At 30.0% G+C, this 19,833-nt stretch overlaps 1 protein-coding gene across 7 annotated transcripts in view; it reads right to left on the minus strand.

The window, feature by feature from the left end:
* LOC127177621 (cGMP-dependent 3',5'-cyclic phosphodiesterase) overlaps positions 1-19,833 on the minus strand; it is a 183,257-nt gene that overhangs the window by 21,639 nt on the left and 141,785 nt on the right. For all 7 annotated transcript variants that reach the window (XM_051129995.1, XM_051129998.1, XM_051129999.1 and 4 more), the window contains 8 exons: positions 19,045-19,100; positions 16,383-16,442; positions 8,536-8,683; positions 8,363-8,415; positions 3,953-4,027; positions 2,192-2,233; positions 1,920-1,988; positions 1,491-1,621 (listed from right to left, as the gene is read on the minus strand). In XM_051129995.1, the coding sequence (XP_050985952.1) occupies positions 1,491-1,621; positions 1,920-1,988; positions 2,192-2,233; positions 3,953-4,027; positions 8,363-8,415; positions 8,536-8,683; positions 16,383-16,442; positions 19,045-19,100 (634 nt within the window). The remainder of the gene's footprint in view (positions 1-1,490; positions 1,622-1,919; positions 1,989-2,191; positions 2,234-3,952; positions 4,028-8,362; positions 8,416-8,535; positions 8,684-16,382; positions 16,443-19,044; positions 19,101-19,833) is intronic.

The raw sequence follows: 19,833 nt of genomic DNA on the forward strand, positions 1-19,833 counted from the left end.
ATGTCATTAGCATGATTACCAAGCTACTAGCATGTTGTTATCATGATTAGCATGATTAGCAAGTTACTAGCATGTTTCTAACATGATTAGCCAATTACTACCATGTTTTTAACATGATTAGCAAGTTAATAGCATGCTTCTAGAATTATTAGCATGTTGCTAGCATGATTACCAAGTCACTAACATGTTACTAGTGTGTTGTTAGCATGATTGACATGTTGCTAGCATGTTTTAACATGATTATCAACTTACTAGCATGTTGTTAACATGATTAGCAAGTTACTAACCTGTTGTTAACATGATTAGCAAGATACTAGCATGCTGGTAACATGATTATCAACTTACTAACATGTTGCTAGCATAATTAACAAGTTACTAGCATGTTGGTAGCATGATTAGTAAGTTACTAGCATGTTGCTAGCATGATTAACAAGTTACTAGCATGTTGCTAACATGATTATCAACTTACTAGCATGTTGGTAGCATGATTAGCAAGTTACTAGCATGTTGTTAGCATGATTAGCAAGTTACTAGCATGTTGCTAGCATGATTAACAAGTTACTATCATGTTGTTAGCATGATTAGCAAGTTACTACCATGTTGCTAGCATGATTAACAAGTTACTAGCATGTTGCTAGCATGATTAACAAGTTACTAGCATGTTGTTAGCATGATTAGCAAGTTAATAGCATGTTACTAGTGTGTTGTTAGCATGATTGACATGTTGCTAGCATGTTTTAACATGATTATCAACTTACTAGCATGTTGTTAACATGATTAGCAAGTTACTACCGGATTGCTAGCATGATTAACACGTTACCAGTGTGTTGTTACCATGGTTAGCAAGTTACTAACCTGTTGTTAGCATCTTGTTAGCATGGTTGACAAGTTACTAGCATGTCATTAGCATGATTACCCAGCTACTAGCATTTTGTTATCATGATTAGCATGTTGCTAAAATGTTGTTAACATGATTATAAAGGTAACTAGAATGTTTTAGCACGATTAGCATCTTGCTAGCATGTTACTAGCCTATTTCTAGCATGTTTCTAATATGATTAGCATGGTTGACAAGTTACTAGCATGTTTCTAGCACAATTAGCATGTTACTAGCATGCTGGCAGCATGTTTCCTGTATGATTAGCATATTGTTATCACGATTAGCATGTTACTAGCCTATTGCTAGCATGTTTCTAGCATGTTGTTAACATGATTAACAAGTTACTAGCATGTTTTCAACATGTTTCTAGCATGATTCTAGTTGTTAGGCGTGTCTAGATAGATTCGAAATATTAGAATGGAGGTTTGCATGAGTTTGAATGAATTAGAAACAGTACAAAGAAGGGAAGCTTGACTGAGCCTCAAAGGATTCTGGGAGTTTAAAATTTGAATTCTACATTTCTACATTTGTTCATTTGAACATTCCGTCAGCGTAAGTCTTTCTCAAACCAGCCTAATAATATTTCACGTTTTGTAACGTGATCACACACCTCTGTCCGCCCAGTTTGTTGAAGGTACACGCCAGCGCCACCACCTGTCCGGTGGCTTGACTGATGACAGGAACACACAGCATCGAGTTCGGCTCGAACCCCAACATGCTGCTCAATAAGCCGCGCTCCTCCTGTACAAACACACACACACACACACACACACACACACACATTCAGTGCGTCGTGCATGAGCTCCATCAGGATTAAAGTGAAGAATAGTGACAGTTTCTGTTCCAGCTCAATTCATTTAACACAGATCATCTGTCTGTGCTGATAATTAGCTGGTTTTAGAGCTGTCAGCTGGGACTCAATCAAAAAGCTCTATTATTATCAGCAGCTGTGTGTGTGTGTGTGTGTGTGTGTGTGAGTGTGTGTGTGTGTGTGTGTGTGTGTGTGAGAGTGTGTGAGTGTGTGTGTGTGTGAACTGACCTGGCTGACGTCCTGTAGTGTAATGGATTTCTTTGTCTCCACCACCTGCCCGAAGCGACCGAACATAAGCTGTATAGAGAGAAATGGTTATATACTGCTGAGAAACTGCTGTATTTCACACACACACACACACACACACACTTATGCATTTGGCAGATGCTTTTATCCAGAGCGACTTACACTGCATTAAATTTGATTTAAACCCATGAGTTTGGAGTTGCTGTTTGAGTTACGGAAACACACACAAATAACAAATGAGAAGAAAAACTTACTGGAAAACTGATTTCCTCCTCCAAAACTTTATCACCGACAACCTGCAGAGAAAATACACTGTAAGTGTGTGTGTGTGTGTCAAATGTCAAAAAGTTGTTTATTTGTCACATAGTGAATCAGCAGTGATATTTTTATGCCATTTTACCTGTGCATCTGGAAAACTTAAACTAAAGTTTAAGTAGAAAAAAGTTTATGCTCAACAAAGTTTATGCTGCAAAAAAACTGATATATTTTAAGAATTTAAAACAGCTGTTTCCTATGTGTATATGTGTTCAAATGTGATTTATTTCTGTGATGCGCAGCTGAATTTTCAGCATCATTACTCCAGTCTTCAGTGTCACATGATCCTTCAGAAATCATTCTAATATACTGATCTGCTGCTCAACAAACATTTCTGATTATCAATGTTGAAAACTAGGATGGTGTTTTAGTGCCATGTAAAAAAAACAAAAACAAATCTAAGATTACGAGATTAAAGTCGTAATATTTCATGAATAAAGTCGAAATTATGAGAATAAAGTCGCTACAAGAATAAGTATTTCAACTTTATTCTCTTAATACTTTGACTTTATTATCATAATATTTCAACTTATTCTCAGAACATTTCAACTTTATTCTCAAAATATTCCGACTTTATTCTCATAACATCTTGTACTTTAGACTTTTTTCTCATACTTATTTCGACTTCATTCTCATTAACTTTATTCTTGAAATATTCCAACTTTATTTTCATAACATTTCCACTTTATTCTCAAATTATTTTGACTTTATTCTCAAATCATATAAACTTTATTCCCGTGGTATTTTGATTTTATTCTCTAAATATTCCAACTTTATTCTCGTAACATTTCGACTTTATTCTCTAAGTATTTTGACTTCATTCTCTTAGTATTTTTTACTTTATTGTTGTATCATTTCCACTTTATTCTCAAATTATTTCAACTTTATTCTCATAGTATTCAACTTTATTCTCGAAATATTCCGACTTTATTCTCGTAACATTTCGACTTCATTCTTGTAGTATTTCGACATTATTCTTGTAGTATTTTCACTTTATTTGTGAAATATCCAGACTTTATTTTCAAAAAATTTCGACTTCATTGTCGAAGTATTATTTGCTTTATTCTCGCAGCATTTTAACTTTATTCTCATAGTATTTCCACTTTATTCTCAAATCATATAAACTTATTTTTTGTAGTATTTCAACTTTAATCTCTTAATATTTTGACTTTATTCTCGTAGTATTTTTTATTTTATTCTCAGTGTTTTGACTTGAGATATTCTGACTTTATTCTCATAACATCTCGTAATTGAGACTTTTTTCTCATAATTATTTCGACTTTATTCTCATCATTTCGACTTTATTCTCAAATTATTCCGACTTTATTCTCGTAACATTTCTACTTTATTCTCATAGTATTTTGACTTTATTCTCTAAATATTCCAACTTGATTCTCGTAACATTTCGACTTTATTCTCGTAGTGTTTTTTACTTTATTCTTGTAGCATTTCCACTTTATACTCAAATTATTTCAACTTTATTCTCGTAGTATTTCGACATTATTCTCAAATCATTTAAACTTATTTTTTGTAGTATTCCAACTTTATTCTCTAATTATTTCAACTTTATTCTCATAGTATTTTGACTTTATTTATTAGTTCAAAAGCACAAAGCTTATTGCTATTATTGGGGGGCTGACACACTGCAAATAGGCCTAATGCAGCAATGGTGAGCAGAAAAGACAATCTATGAGTGTCACCTGACAGAATAGTTGGTGATTGTCTTCAGACACGAGCAGTAAACAGCAGCACTGCGACTGAGTTTCTGTCTGCAACTGAAACACAAAATCACACACATCCTCATGTCATTATTACAAACCATCATGACAACAGATGATGAAATACTATACATATTGACCACAAAAATAAAAGTTTCCATGATTTTTAAAGACTGTATTGCTTTTCTTGACATTTCTAATTCTCATTATTTTCATATTCCCTATTAAATGCTGGTAAATTGTATGACATTCTTCCCTCTGCTTTAACGCATTTGATTTTCTGTCCATCTGGATGTTGTGGATCACAGAATGACTAAACCGCACATTAACGCCAGCAAACAAAACCGGCACAGAAACGAAACTAAACCGCAGGAAGATCTGACAGCACCACATTAAATCAGACATAAATACAAACAAATGGAGTGTCATGTCAGGAGCTGGAAGCTGAAAGAGGAAAAGAGAAACGCAGACGGCTGTTCGGCCTCTTTACCTTCTGCAGTGATTTATTCGGAAAGGCGACAGACAACATTCATTTCTCAAACCAGCAATTCGTAAAATGTTTTCCCTTAATTCAGATTGAACGGCGTAATGTAATCATATCATTTCAGGGATTATTGCATTCTGGAGACGAAATTGTGTTCGGCAATAACACAGAAAGGGGTTACGACTCAAACGTCTTTGTGTGTAGGGCAGCTATACGTCATCAGTGTCATTTATGCAGGACACAACAAACAAAATAAAATAAAATAAAATAAATAATAAAATAAAATAAAATAAAAAAGGGTGTTTAATAATAAAATAAAATAAAATAAACAACCGTTTCAATAAACTCATGAGTTATGTTGAATAAAATATGACTGTTATTAATATAACACATAACTTAGCAGATAATATTATTAAGATAATAAAAATAAAAAGGAAAAATAAAATAAAAAAACAAAATAATATAATATAAATTACAAAACAGTCAGTTTAATAAAATAAAACAAAACAAAACAAATTAAAATAAAATAAAAGGCAGTTTAACAACATAAAATAATAAAATAAAATAAACAACTGTTTCAATAAACTCATGAGTTATGTTGAATAAAATGTGACTGTAAACCAGGCAGTTGATCAAATAAAATAAATAAAATAAAATAAAATAAAATAAAATAAAATAAAATACTAAAAAAGGCAGTTTAATACCATAAAATATTAAAATAAAAAATAAAATAAACAACTCTTTCAACAAACTCACGAGTTGTGTCGAATTAAATACTGATATATTTTATTATATATGTTATTCATAAAAACAGAAAACTAGGCAGCTGATAAAATAAAATAAAAACATAAAATTGAAAAATAATAAGATAATAAAAATAAAAAAGGAAAATAAAAGACAAAATAACATAATACAAATTACAAAACAGTTTAATAAAATAACAATAAAATAAAATAACAAACAGTTTAACAACATAAAATATCAAAATAAAATAAACAACTGTTTCAATAAACTCATGAGTTATGTTGAATAAAATGTGACTTATTAATAACACACAAAACCAGGCAGTTGATAAAATTAAATTAAACAAAATTAAATTAAATTAAAAATAAAAACAAAAACAGACAGTTTAATAACATAAAATAAATAAATAAATAAATAAATAAATAAATAAATAAATAAAATGTGACTGTTATAAATAAAAACACAGACCTATATATATATATATATATATATAAAACAGGAAAATAAAAATATATATAATATATCATATAAATTGCAAAACAGTCAGTTTAATACAAATAAAATAAAATAAAATAAAATAAACATGTTTATTAGAGGGTCAATATGGAACACATTTATGTAAGTATTCAAATATCACAAATAAACAAATATTGTTTTTGTTTCTTGAATGTTTTAGATGAATATAAGAGTACATATAAAGTTTAATAAGTGTCACAAATGAAAAAACATAAATGACACATCATAAATATTTTGTACACAATCTTGACTAGTTTAAAACGGTTGCTTTGAATGTATTTGATAATGTGATTCAAAGATGTTTTAAAAAGACTAAAACTGAAAACAAACACAAAAACAGAGTGTGTGTATGTGTGTGTGTGTGCGTGTGTGTGTGTGTTCCTTCCTCACTACAATTGAATTGAAACAATCTGAATAAATACAGATAAGCTTATTATGCAAATGATTCTTCAGGCACTGACCTGTAGAACACAAATCACACACACACACACACACACACACACACACACACTTTCATTTCCGTAACAGCGTGCAGCAATAAACATGATGACTGTAAGTGAACATAAATCAGCCGTCTGGCTCCAAACTCATCTGCTGATCTGACTGCATTTGGATTTGTTCCTTCTTGTGGATTTAATGCGTCAAAAACATTTTTTCTTGGTTATGCATTAACATTAAGGAAATATTTTGGAGACATGATGGGAACATTAACTTTGGAGGAACATCCAACAAAACTATTTCAGAAAATAAATAATCCTTGATCATTGGGTAAAAGTGTCGTTCACTGATCTGTTTTCCTCATTTACTCCAGTGAGAGTCCTGTGTGTTTATGTATGAGGAAATAAAATGTCATTTTTGCATGACACAAGAAAATCAGAAGTAAAATAAAAAAAGAATAATAAAAATAAATAAATAAAACAAACAAACAAATAAATAAATAACAGTTTTAAAACAAAATTAATTATTTAATTAAAATTTATAAAATGAAATAAATAAAAGTGTTTGGCAATAATACACAAAAGGGCCATGACTCAAACGTGCACAGCAGGTACAGGTGATGAATGTCATTTGTGCATAACACAACAAAAACAGAATAAAATAATAAAACAACAACAACAACAACAAAAAAAAAAAAATAAAATAAAAACAAAAAAAAAAAAAAAAAAAAAAAAAAAGTCATTTATACATGAACCATACAACAACAACAACAACAAAAAATAAATAAATAAATAAATAAAAAATAAAAATAAATAAATTAAATATCGTTTGGCAACAAAACAGTATAAAATAAAATAAAATAATATAGTTTGCCAATAATACAGAAAAGGAGCATGTACAGCTGATAAATGTCATTTATACACAACATAACAAAAATAAAAAATTAAATTAAATTAAATTAAATTAAATTAAATTAAATTAAATTAAATTAAATTAAATAAATATTGTTTAGCAACAGTATAAAATAAAATAAAATAATAAAACAAAATATTGTTTGGCAACAAAAACAGAAGAAAATAAAATAAAATAAAATAAAATAAAAATAGTTTGGCAATAAAACAGAAAAGGAGCATGACTCAAACTTGCACAGCAAGTACAGCTGATAAATGTCATTTATACACAACATAACACAAATAAAAAAATAATAAAATAAAAAAATAAAATAAAATATATTGTTTTGCAACAAAAACAGAATAAAATAAAATAAAGTAAAATAAATAAAAAATGTTTAGCAATAATACAGAAAAAACAGAAAACGTGCACGGCAAGTACAGGTGATGAATGTAATTTACACAGGACACAACAAAACTAAACTAAATTAAATAAACTAAACTACACAAAAATGTTCTAAGAATGCTTTGCTAACACTCACAAGTTATGAAGGCATTATTTCTGAGTGTTCAGTTTATATATATATTTTTTTCTTGGTTTTGTGATTGTTAATGGAACATTCCATTGTATCATTTTGCAAACAATGTGGAATGTTACTTTCAAATGTTCTGAAACATTTAAAAAAAAATGTTACTTTTAAAAAATGTTACATGAAAGTCCAACTGAAACATTTCAGAAAAAAAACTAAAAAATTTCATGAACGTTCCACGTTTTTTATTTAAGCAATGTTTTTATGCTAATGTTTTAAGAATATTATTAAAGCTCTGATAACTTTGAATGATGGTTTCATTAATGTTACTGTAAGAATGTTTAGGGAGCACAACTGTGCTGTCTTCACATGCAGTCTATGTAGGGAGCTCACTAGGTTTGGAAACAGAGCTGTTGCGTGCAAAACAACTAATTCTGTTCTGTCCAAGTCTAATGACTCTAAACAGAAGTGTTTGTGCGTGTAAATGTAAGTGTGTGTTTGACTTGAGACTGAGGTTAATTGTTTTGTGAGCTTGTTTCTTTGCGTAGTTGTAATTTAATAAGAGTCCAGAGGGACTGTAGATCAGTGACCTTCACGAGGAGCTGCAGGCGTCTCAATAACACTTTTATCAGAATCTCAGCCGTAAATAAAAGCCAGCCGACCTTCCTCATTCATAAACACACAGGACTCTCCCCGCAATAAATGAGGAAAACAGACCCGTTCTGCTGGAACGGCGCTTTTTCACTAGACAACCACCTTATTTCCGTGTTTTATACTGTTATATACTTACATAATTGATGACTTTCAGCTGGAGGGAGGCGGCGTCCAGATCGTACAGCTCGCCTGTCAATCAAACATTAGTTACATTACGTCACACAGAATGTCAAACGCTTTCATTTTGCAGTTCTTCAAGGCTACACAGGTGTGTGTTGTGTAAGTGTGTTTGTTTGGCATGTTTCTTACCGCACAGCCGTAGGATCTTGCGGTCGAGCTCTCTGTAGTCCTCCGGCTGTGCGCTGGCTTTGGGCTCCGCTGGTGCATTGTGGGATTGAGCGTATGGCCGTTTGGAGCATCTCTGAACATCTCTGACTCGCTTACAAGCCACGGTGAGCTGACGGGACACACGCACACAGTATAAACAGTGTTACTTGCAATTGGGATTGTTTATCCAGGAAGTGTATATCTGTGTAAAATCACAGCCATGCTGATAAAGAGCAACATCACATGGCTACGAGTGTGATATTGCATTTATACAACAGTTTTGATGACAGAAGTGTGTAAATAAATAAGAAACAACCACTGAGAACTACTTCCTTCAAACCTGCTAAAGCCTCAGTTACTAAATCGAAAACGTCACTTTAAAACTAGTGATGAAGGAACGTTGAGTTGCTTTATTAAAAGCTTACTGCATTACTGTGTTATGTAGAATATAATGAGACTGAGCGAGTGTGATTACCTGCATCTGATACAGCATTCATTCTTCAGCTTAATATTCACAATAAAACATTCGTTTGAACGGAGAGCGATATCTGAGTAGTACTATCTTTTCATCTGTTAAGGGTGATTTCTGATGATAGCGTTGCTCTGTGCATTTGTTGGCTGATCTTACAAGCTGTTGTTGAAAGTAAAAATATCTTCCTTGTTTACAACCCTGTTTCATTCTCTTTCAATATAAAAGTGTTTACTGCTGACTCACTCTTAAAAACAGTTTCTTGTTGCCGTCTGATGGCGGAAAAATGTAACTTAAAACAGTATAAATAAAATACTTTTATTGAATACTACTATTATTTATATAAAATATTTATTGAACAGGTTTGAAATGGCACAAAGGAAATTAAAAAATGACAGAAAGTTAATTTTTGATAAATTACCCCTTTAACCAAGACTTTTATTTTATTATTTTTAGTATTAATAAAATATTATTATTACAGCATTTATTAATACTTTATTTTATTTAGCTATTTATTAATTATTTTAATTTTATATGTTATATGTTTTAGTAATAGAAATACATTTTTGTTGGTTTATTAGTCGGTTTTGTCAGTTACTTTTTGTTGTTTATTTATTTGTCTTTGTTTAAATTGTATTTAATTTTTAAAATTTAATTTATATTTTTAGATTTATTAATTTTAGTACTTTAATAGTTCATTTTAATTAAAACTAAAACAAAAACTATTAAAAATAGTTATTAAAAATAAAAAATAAACAATTATATATACATATATATATATATGAAAATTGAATATTTATTTGAAATATATATATATATACATTTCATCTATCTATATATATATATATATATATATATATATATATCAAATAAATATTCAATTTTCATTTAGTTTAACTTGATGTACTAAATAACTAAAACTATATAAAAATGAAAAAAAATATAATTTCAAAAACTATACAGACATTAAAAAAAATTACAATTACAAAAAAGTGACATGACAGTGGAAAATATTAAAATAAAAATATTAACAAAAATTGTAATAGTATTCCATTGATATTAAAATAACACTGCTTCAAATTAACCTTTAAAAATCTGAAATTTGACATTTATTTATTCAAACATACTTTTATAATTAACCTTAATTAAGCTCCCTCTAGTGTTTTATTATAGCTAACTAACCAACTGTAAACACTGGATAACTTTTGTGCAGTAAAGTGTAATGTTAAGTAACATATTAATCACAAGCTGTTTTATTTGACGTCTTTTTTTTTTTTGTTGTTGAAACAATGATTTAGTAATTCAATGAGACATGATGCATTTCGGTAAGTTGTACTGTATTTTTAAACATATTGATTTATGTTTATTTCACGCTGTAGAGAGACTCGCGCTGCTGCTTAAACTGAAGATACAGCGATCCGTCACGCCACATTTAAGAGTGTCAAAACAACATTTAATTTTGAATTTTGCACAAAAACTGCCATTGTTTGAGAGCTGAGACTGCTTGTTAAAAGCAACAAACGCACAACACTCTTTGCAATTAGATCGGAAGTGCGCTACAAATAATGTAATCAGGGTTGCCAGATTTTCACGACAAAACCCGCTCAATTGCTACTCAAAAATAGCCCAAAACTAGCTCAACTATGTTTTGGAGTAACATTTGCATTCCAGGGGGTAAAATTACACATTTTGGCAGGGTTCCTCTGGTAAAATTCATTATTGGGGTCACTTCAACCCGCAGACATGAAAAACAACCTGTGGCAACAGTGTTAAAGTAGCCCAATTCTGCTGGAAAATCACAGACTTGGCAACACTGAATGTAAGGTTAAATGAGCGAAAACAGCAGATCTGGCAACCCAAGCCATTTGACTTACAGGTGATTCATAGGGTCAAATTTAATTGTGTTAATGCGTTATTATTATAGCATTATATAGTAATATGTCATGTGGTGCGACCATGATTTATATTAAAATGAATTAATTTGCTTAACATGCTAAACATTTTTTAGATGTTCTCAGTAATTCAAGTATTTGCATTTGTTTTGAGTTTTTGTAATTAACGATCTCATATTTTTGTTTTATAATTTTAGAGTTTCCTTCTTAAATGTAGTTAGCAGACTTATTTTTAAATTGCATAAAACTGATAATGTTTTGAAAATCAAAAAAAGTTTTAAAATCAATTAAGCAATTAAACCCAAGCCATTTGAACTACAGTTGATTCATAGGGTCAGATTTAATTGTGATAATGTGTTATTACTATAGTATTAACTCACAAGAAACATTTAAAGTCTGACATTTTTTTCACACCCTTTTAATTACAGGATATAATCGGCTCTGATCATTGCCTGTTTTTAAATATAGTTTTTTATAACATATCAGCCAATACCAATTATATTCATGTATTTCTGTATGTTAGTAACGTTTTAGCTTTTAAAAAGTTTTTAAAAAATACAGCATTGTGCTCAGTTGAAAAGGAAGGTCGTTTGAGAGTTTGAGCAGCTTGAATACAACGAATACAAACATGTATTTTCTTCCATTTTAAACTCATATTGATTTTATCCTTCACCTCCGAGCACAAACTGAGGAATGAACTATGTTTCGTTTACTCATCTCATTCCTTTGATCTGCAAAGACAAGAAATGGAATCTCAGTACCTTTTTTCTGATCTTCACATTTATTTTCATAAAAGGCCAAATAACTCTGACTGTTTCTGAGCGGCCTTCAGATTTACTGCCTGTTCAGATCTGTTTTATTTTCTCTGTCATGTTCGTGATCTTTTCTGAACGGCACACGCGCTCTTTAGTGAACGCTGCAAGGGCAAACGCAGCTAATGGAGGACGACAGTCTTTCATTTCTCTGCTTCTGTTCCTCTGGCTCACAGAAACACATCAGACGTTTAATTAACAGAAGGACACTGCGGCACAGTTTAACCATACGACACCAGAGTGTATATAACCACATCTGAAGAGTGTTTGACAGTGACTATACTGACATCAGAGCTGTTACTATATTGTGTTTTAATGCCACTGGATTGACCAATCAGAGGACAGGATCATCAATATGACATTAGAAACACACCAAGCTTCTATTCAACATGTGACTGTAATGAAATATATTGTTTCAACTTATAAATCTCTTGAGTGATTTTAGTGTTTTTTCATCTTGATGAATTGGCCAAAACCTTAAAAACTGTCATGTGGTGCGACCATGATTTATATTAAAATGAATTAATTTCCTTAACATGCCTAACATTTTTTAGATGTTCTTAGTAATTTAAGTGTTTAGAAACAAAGTATTATTTTTAGATCGGATTTATTATTAGATCGGAAGAGCGCTAAAAATAATGTAATCAGGGTCGCCAGATTTCCACAACAAAACCCGCTCAATTGCTACTTAAAAGTAGCCCAAAACTAGCCCAACTATGTTTTGGAGTAACAATTGCGTGCCACATTTTGGCAGGGTTTCTCTGGTAAAATTCATTATTGGGGTCACTTCAACCCGCAGACATGAAAAACAACCCCTGGCAACAGTGTTAAAGTAGCCCAATTCTGCTGGAAAATCACAGACTTGGCAACACTGAATGTAATGTTAAACAAAGGAAAACTGCAGATCTGGCAACCCAAGCCATTTGAACTACAGGTGATTCATAGGGTCAAATTTAATTGTGATAATGTGTTATTACTATAGCATTATATAATAATATGTCATTTTATTTATATTAAAATGAATTAATTTCCTTAACATGCTTAACATTTTTTAGATGTTCTCAGTAATTTAAGTGTTTAGAAACAAAGTATTTGCATTTGTTTTGAGCTTTTGTAAATAACGATCTCATATTTTTGTTTTATAATTTCAGAGTTATAGTTAGCAGATAGTTAGCAGACTTATTTTTACATTGCATAAAACGGATAAAAATGTTTTAAAAATACCATTTATGTAAGCATGCAGTGATTCATATTTCAATCACAGAAATGAGATATTTTATTTTTATTTTAATACAGTTATTCCTATTATTGGTCGCACCACATGATGAGTGGTCGCTCCAAATGATGCAAAGGCCTTATATCATTAAAAAGCTATTTAAAGAGAAAGTATCCCAATTCTGCTGGAAAATCACAGACTTGGCAACACTGAATGTAATGTTCAATGAAGAAAAAATGCAGATCTGGCAACCCAAGCCTACATAAATAATATTAATAAATAAATAATAACCCAAGCATATAATAATATGTCATGTGGTGCGACCATGATTTATATTAAAATGAATTAATTTGCTTAACATGCTTAACATTTTTTAGATGTTCTCAGTAATTTAAGTGTTTAGAAACGAAGTATTTGCATTTATTTTGAGTTTTTGTAAATAATGAGTTGCCTTCTTAAATGTGGTTAGCAGACTTATTTTTAAATTGCATAAAACTGATAAAAACCTTTTAAAAATACCATTTACCTAAGCATGCTGTAGCAGTGATTCATATTTCAACCACAGAAATGAGATATTTTATTTTTATTTTAATACAGTTATTCCTATTATTGGTCGCACCACATGATGCAAAGGCCTTATATCATTAAAAAGCTATTTAAAGAGAAAAGTGCAGCACACAAACTAAAATAAAGTTTTATATATTTACTAAAATAAAGTATTTTATGTATATAAACCATCAATTGAACATTAAAAAACAAAAACTTTTTTGTTTATAATGGAAAACACTCCATCGCACTGGTCGCACCACATGATATTTCAATTTCAGTCAAAATTCACAAGCACAGAATTGGCCAGCTAAAACACGCTAGCTTCCCACAAAAGGTCACTATGAAATTTATAATAAAAATAAACACTTGTTGAAATAACTTTATATTCATAGTTTTTTTTAGGTCATACCACATGACATCCAAATGTGGGAACTACATGCCAGCCATTAAAAAGTTTATCTCTTTTCCAATTTTGAAAGAGAGTTACAAACCTGTTTGATGCTTCCATGGGTCATTGGCAAACTGCTATTTGATGCAATAAGTCCTATCTTTGGATGGATTTCAACATAAAAGTCCCACAATGGTAGTTTCTTGATGGTCACACCACATGATTTTCATAAAATGGAAATCATCGGACGAAGTTTGTTTGTATATTATGATGGAAATATAAATACAAATGCTTAGCGATTTTATACAGAATTACAAAATACTTTGGAAATCATAACAAATAGTACAGAAAATTAATCATAATAAATTTAGGGTCATTTTAAAGACGTTTCCAAAACAACAGTTATGGCGGGACGGTCGCACCACATGATATTTTGACGCCTTAAATAACAGAAAAATTGCAAATAACGTCACGTCATATATATATATATATATATATATATATATATATACATGAAGGAAAAATGTATACAAATTTATGAAGAATAAAAAAAAGAAAATTTTTTTTTGTGTGATATTACTGTAAAATAATTATATAAGGTAAAGAGAGTTCATGTTATTTTAGGGGGAAAATGCTAATAAATAAATAATAAAATAGTTTAAAATGTATAGTTTCTGCTTATAAATCTCTGATGTTTCTTTCTTGTTGTTTTCATTTGTTATTTGTTTGCTCTCTTGTTTTTGCTCTGGTCTTGAGATGCTTTTAAAGCGTCTGATGTTAAATTGCTTCTCTAATCAACAGAATCAAAGCTCTGTGGAGTGTGTGTGTGTGTTCTGATGATGAGGATGAGGATGATGATGATGATGGTGGTATGATGAAAGCTTTCGGACCCTTATCACCTCAAATAAAACCTGAGAGATGGAGGCGGTTTGGCTTTTGACTCAGCGAGAGAAAGATGAGGATGAAAGAGCTCTTATTGAACTACACCACAGATTGTGCACAAATACTCCTGTAAGGAGGCCTATTTAAGGCTTTGAATTCAAATAATGCGTTCTTATGGATCTATTCACACCGGGGATGAAGATCTATTTGTGTACTTTTATTTATTTATTTACTTTATTCTTGGTTTCATCTCTGCTTTGATTTGATTTTCTGGTTAGTTCTTCAGGTGAACGGGCCTTAAACTGGGTTGTTACGGTACAGAAAAAGAAATGAAAGAAAATAACAAATGAAAAAGCTTCTTCTGACAATGTCTGTAAAATATCATTTTACACTAGCTATCAATAAATGTGGTACTATGGTAAATGTCAGTAAAGTAGAGAAAGTTAATCTTATCCTTTGGAGGAAAATATAAATAAAAATAAATAAATAAAATAAAAATGATTTTTTTTTTTCCAGTAGTAGCATGGCAAATTTCTGAAAAATAAATAACATTTTTATTTTAAAAAATGTAATAAAACAAAAATTTAAAAAAATTGATTGTTTAACAGTAAAGTATCACAATAAATTTGTGTAAGCTAATATTATTCCTTTAGAAAAATAAATAATTAAATAAACAAAATAATAAAAGAGTGAATAAAATAAATAACATTCATATTATACTATGGTAATTTTTGTAAGGTCAAGAGAGCAAATCTTAGTCTTTGAAAAAAAAAATAAACAAGAATATATAAATAAAAAAAATAAAAATATATAAAAAGCTAGAAATAGCTAATCCTAATTTTTGAGAAAAAAAAAAAAAATCATTAAATTTTTTTAAAAACTGATACTATGGTAATTTTTGTAAGATCGAAAGAGCAAAAAAAAAGAAAAAAAAAGAAAGAATATTATATATATATATATATATATATATATAAAATATATATTTTATTATCATATTACAGTAAACTTATGCCAGAGAAATAGTTACTCTTAGTTTTTTGAGAAAATAAAATAAAAATAATAAAAAACTTAAAAATAAATAAATAAAGTTCATTTCATTTTTCAAAAACTGATACTATGGTAATTTTTGTAAGGTCAAGAAAAAATAAACAAAAATAACCCTATAACAATAAAAACAAAATAAATATAAATAAAACATTTTATTATCATGTTACAGTAGTAACAAAAACTGCAAAATAAATAAATAAATAAACAAAATAAATTTAAAGTAAATTTAAATTCAGTAAGGAATTTAGCTACTTTTATTCTGTGGGGAAAAATAAACAAAATTTAATTTTAAGTAATAAAAATGGAATAAAATAAAAATAAAACGAATGTGGTACTGTGGTACATTTCTTATTCTTTAAGGAAATAAATAAATATTTAATATCTAATGTTAAAAAATCATTCTGCCGTAGTAACAACAAGTGGTACTATTGTATTTCTGTAAGATAGAGAGAGCACATTTTATTCCCTGGAGAAAAAACAAAACAAAAACAAGATGTCCTTAAGTTTTCCGTGTCTGTGTGTTTCTGTGTGGATGACTGTGAGGAGTGTGTGTGTGTGTGTGTGTGTGTCTTACATGTTTCTCCAGGATGTTGAGGTTTTGTTCATCTTGTTCTGTCAGCGGTTTACAGCAGAGCTGTTGAGAGAGCGACACACACCACGAGTCAAATAAATCACACAATTCATTATATCCTTCAGCAAACGACCTGCTCTATTTCTGCCATCTCTCCCTCTCTCTGGGGAAACGCTCCATTTGCTTTGGGGGTCACACTGTGACCTTTGACCCCACGTCCGTCTGCAAGAGTCCCAGAGAGACACTCAACACACACTCACACACCTTTCCCTTGAGACACAATACTGATCTAACAGAGCGGATGCTAAAACACTGAAATGAAGCCAAACAGCCGCTGTGATCCACACACCAGTGCTGTCTGTACATGCAGCAAATTAAAAGCCATCAAGGAGGCATTAAATTGATCAAAAGTGACAGTACAAAATGTTTATATTTCAAATAAATGCTGGTCTTTTGAACTTTCTATTCATCTGTGAATCCTGAAAAATAAAACATATGACAGTTTCCACAAAAATATTAGCGGTTTTTAACACTGATCATCATCAGAAATGTTTGTTGAGCAGCAAATCAGTATATTAGAATGATTTGACACTGAAGACTGGAGTAATGATACTAAAAATTCAGCTGCGCATCACAGAAATAAATTACATTTTAACTGATATTCATGTAGAAAGCAGATATTTTAAATTGCAGTAATATTTCAGAATTTTTACAGTAGTTTTGATCAAATAAACACAGCCTTGGTGAGCAGAAGAGACTTTAAAAATACTTTCAAAAACCTTACCGACCCCAAACTTTTAAGGGAATTAAACCTTTTAGGTGATTTTAAACTAGGCATGTGGAAAATTATGCATTTTAATAAATGACTAAATATTTCACCAAATAAATAATATATTTATTATTAATTCAACATATGAATATTTGGATTTTGACAATAACTGTTTTGAACTGATAAATTCAACAAAAAAACCTTACACTTATTTAATCTTGTTGGCAAGCCAACATTTCTTATTTTCGTTTACAGTATGTTGAAATATTAAAATAACTATAAGTAAAATACATAAATAAATAAATAAATAAATAGAAATTAAAAATATTATATAGACATATTTAAAAATAATAATAATAACAAAATGTTTAAAAAAAAAACTAAAAACTTAAAAATTTACGTGAAAATATAAAACATAAAAAAAATCTAAATCAAAATATTATCAAAAATATAATTTGTAAAAAGAACACCAATTCAAGAAGGAGAATTCAATGCAAAATCTTTTCTTTGAGGTTGATGGTGTTTTGATCAAATAAATGGAGCCTTGGTGAGCAAAAGAGACTTAAAAACATTTTTATTTTTTTTTTATCTTACCAACCCCAAACTTTTAAGGGAATTAAACCTTGTAAGTGACCGATTTTAAACTAGACATGTGGAAAATTATGCATTTTAATAAAAGTAATAATATTTTGGTAAATATTTTACCAAATAAAAAATATATACCCATTATTAATTAAACATAAATGTTTTGAAATGTATGAATGCAGAGTTATTATTATCATTAACTTAACTAAAACAAGAAACATTTTCATAACTTAAAAAAAAAATAACATTTGACTTACACCAACATTTCTTATTTTTGTTTATAGTATGTTGAAGTACTAAAATAACTGTAAGTAAATATATATATATATATATATATATATATATATATATATACATATATATAAATCATATATAAACATTTAAAAAAAAAACTAATAAAAATGTCAAAAAATTAAAACAAAAGTAAGGTTAAGTAAAAAATAAATAAATAAATAAATAAACACTATATAGACATTTTAAAAAATGAATAAAAATGACAAAAAATAAATTTAAAATTAAGGTGAAAACAAAACATAAAAATAAAATCTAATTCAAAATATTAACAAAAACTACAATTTGTAAAAATAACACCAGTGCAAAAGCTCTTCTTTGATACTGACGCTACTTTAAATGCTTTATGCCGTTTAACAAATACAGAACCGTTTCTAAATTCATCCTCTTTAAGACTGACCGCTCTGAAAACACTCAAACATCCACCGTAACTCTGTTCATCATACGAGCGGCTCTTCACATGTGAATCACAAGCGCAGGTCGAGTGTGTAATAAGTTCAATCTGCTTCACATCTGACCCCAATTTTTGCCGCTGCGATTTTCAAGCACAGCAGATGATTGCAAAACAATTTGCACGACGGATCATCATTATGTGCAAAACAACAAAGCGGATGAGACTTTTGTTGCCTTGCACTATTTTCCATTTCTTTTTCATGCCATCTTCTATTTTTCAAATTGTTAAAGCTCTCAAGAATCTCTAAACGCGCCCTTGATCCGATCCGTCACAATCGTTTCTCTTTTACGACGCGGCACGGCCGCCGCAATAAAGCGTCTCCCCTGCACTCAAAAATCTCATAAAATCATAACGTTTTATTACTCAATTAGAAATAAACACTTTAATTGGACTAATGTCGCCCGTAAAACCGCAACATTAGGCTGCTCGTTAAAAATAACGAGCTATAACGAATTTCAAAGGGAGGAATCGCACGACGTTCGCTGATTCGCCGGTTCAGAGGTGAGACGAGCAAATCACAGCCATAATTACAGCACTATTGTGTGTGAAATTACAGTACAACTCACCAGAATCAGACAGATCACCTTCCCTTCATCACGGTCCACCAGAGGAATGATGAGCGCTGAAAACACACACAGACAAATCAATGCAGCAATGCAATAGTCCAGAAATGAACATCTACTGTTAACTTTCTCACCCTCAGGTCACACTTTTTTTCCTCAGTAAAGAAGATTTTTAGCTGAAAGCGTGCTCTTTGGTGATTCATGTAATGCAAGTCAATGGGTACCGGCACTTTGAGAGTCTGTGGTACTATGATAAACACTGTAAAAAACAATCTGTTATAATTTTACGTTCAGTCTACTCAAAGAGGTTTAGTCAGCATGAAATGTTAAATTGTACTATTTGACAACTTTGATGTTTGAGTTGATTCAACCTAAATGTTTAAGGCAGCTGGGTAACAAACTTAATTTTTAGTTCAGTCTACTCAGATATCTAAGTTGTCACTTAGTGAAACTTAATATTTTTAGTTGACTGAACTTAAAATTTTAAGGCACATTTTAAGTTGACTCAACAAATTATTATTTTTTTTACAGTGAATGTCTGTGAGGTAGGGAGTGCAAATATCCTTCGGGGAAATATATATATATATATATATATATAAACAAAAACATATAAGCAATAATGCAACGTATAAGCAATAATGTAATAATGTGTATATATATATATATATAAATTATTAAATAAAAAAAATAAAAATGGTTGTTTTTTCATCCTAACAATAACTGTACTACTATAGTAAATTTCAGAAAAATAAACAACATTTTTAAATATTAGGAAAAAAAAGTGAAAAAAAG

This window comes from Labeo rohita, chromosome 15 (genome assembly GCF_022985175.1).
Source record: "Labeo rohita strain BAU-BD-2019 chromosome 15, IGBB_LRoh.1.0, whole genome shotgun sequence".
Lineage (NCBI taxonomy): Eukaryota > Metazoa > Chordata > Actinopteri > Cypriniformes > Cyprinidae > Labeo > Labeo rohita.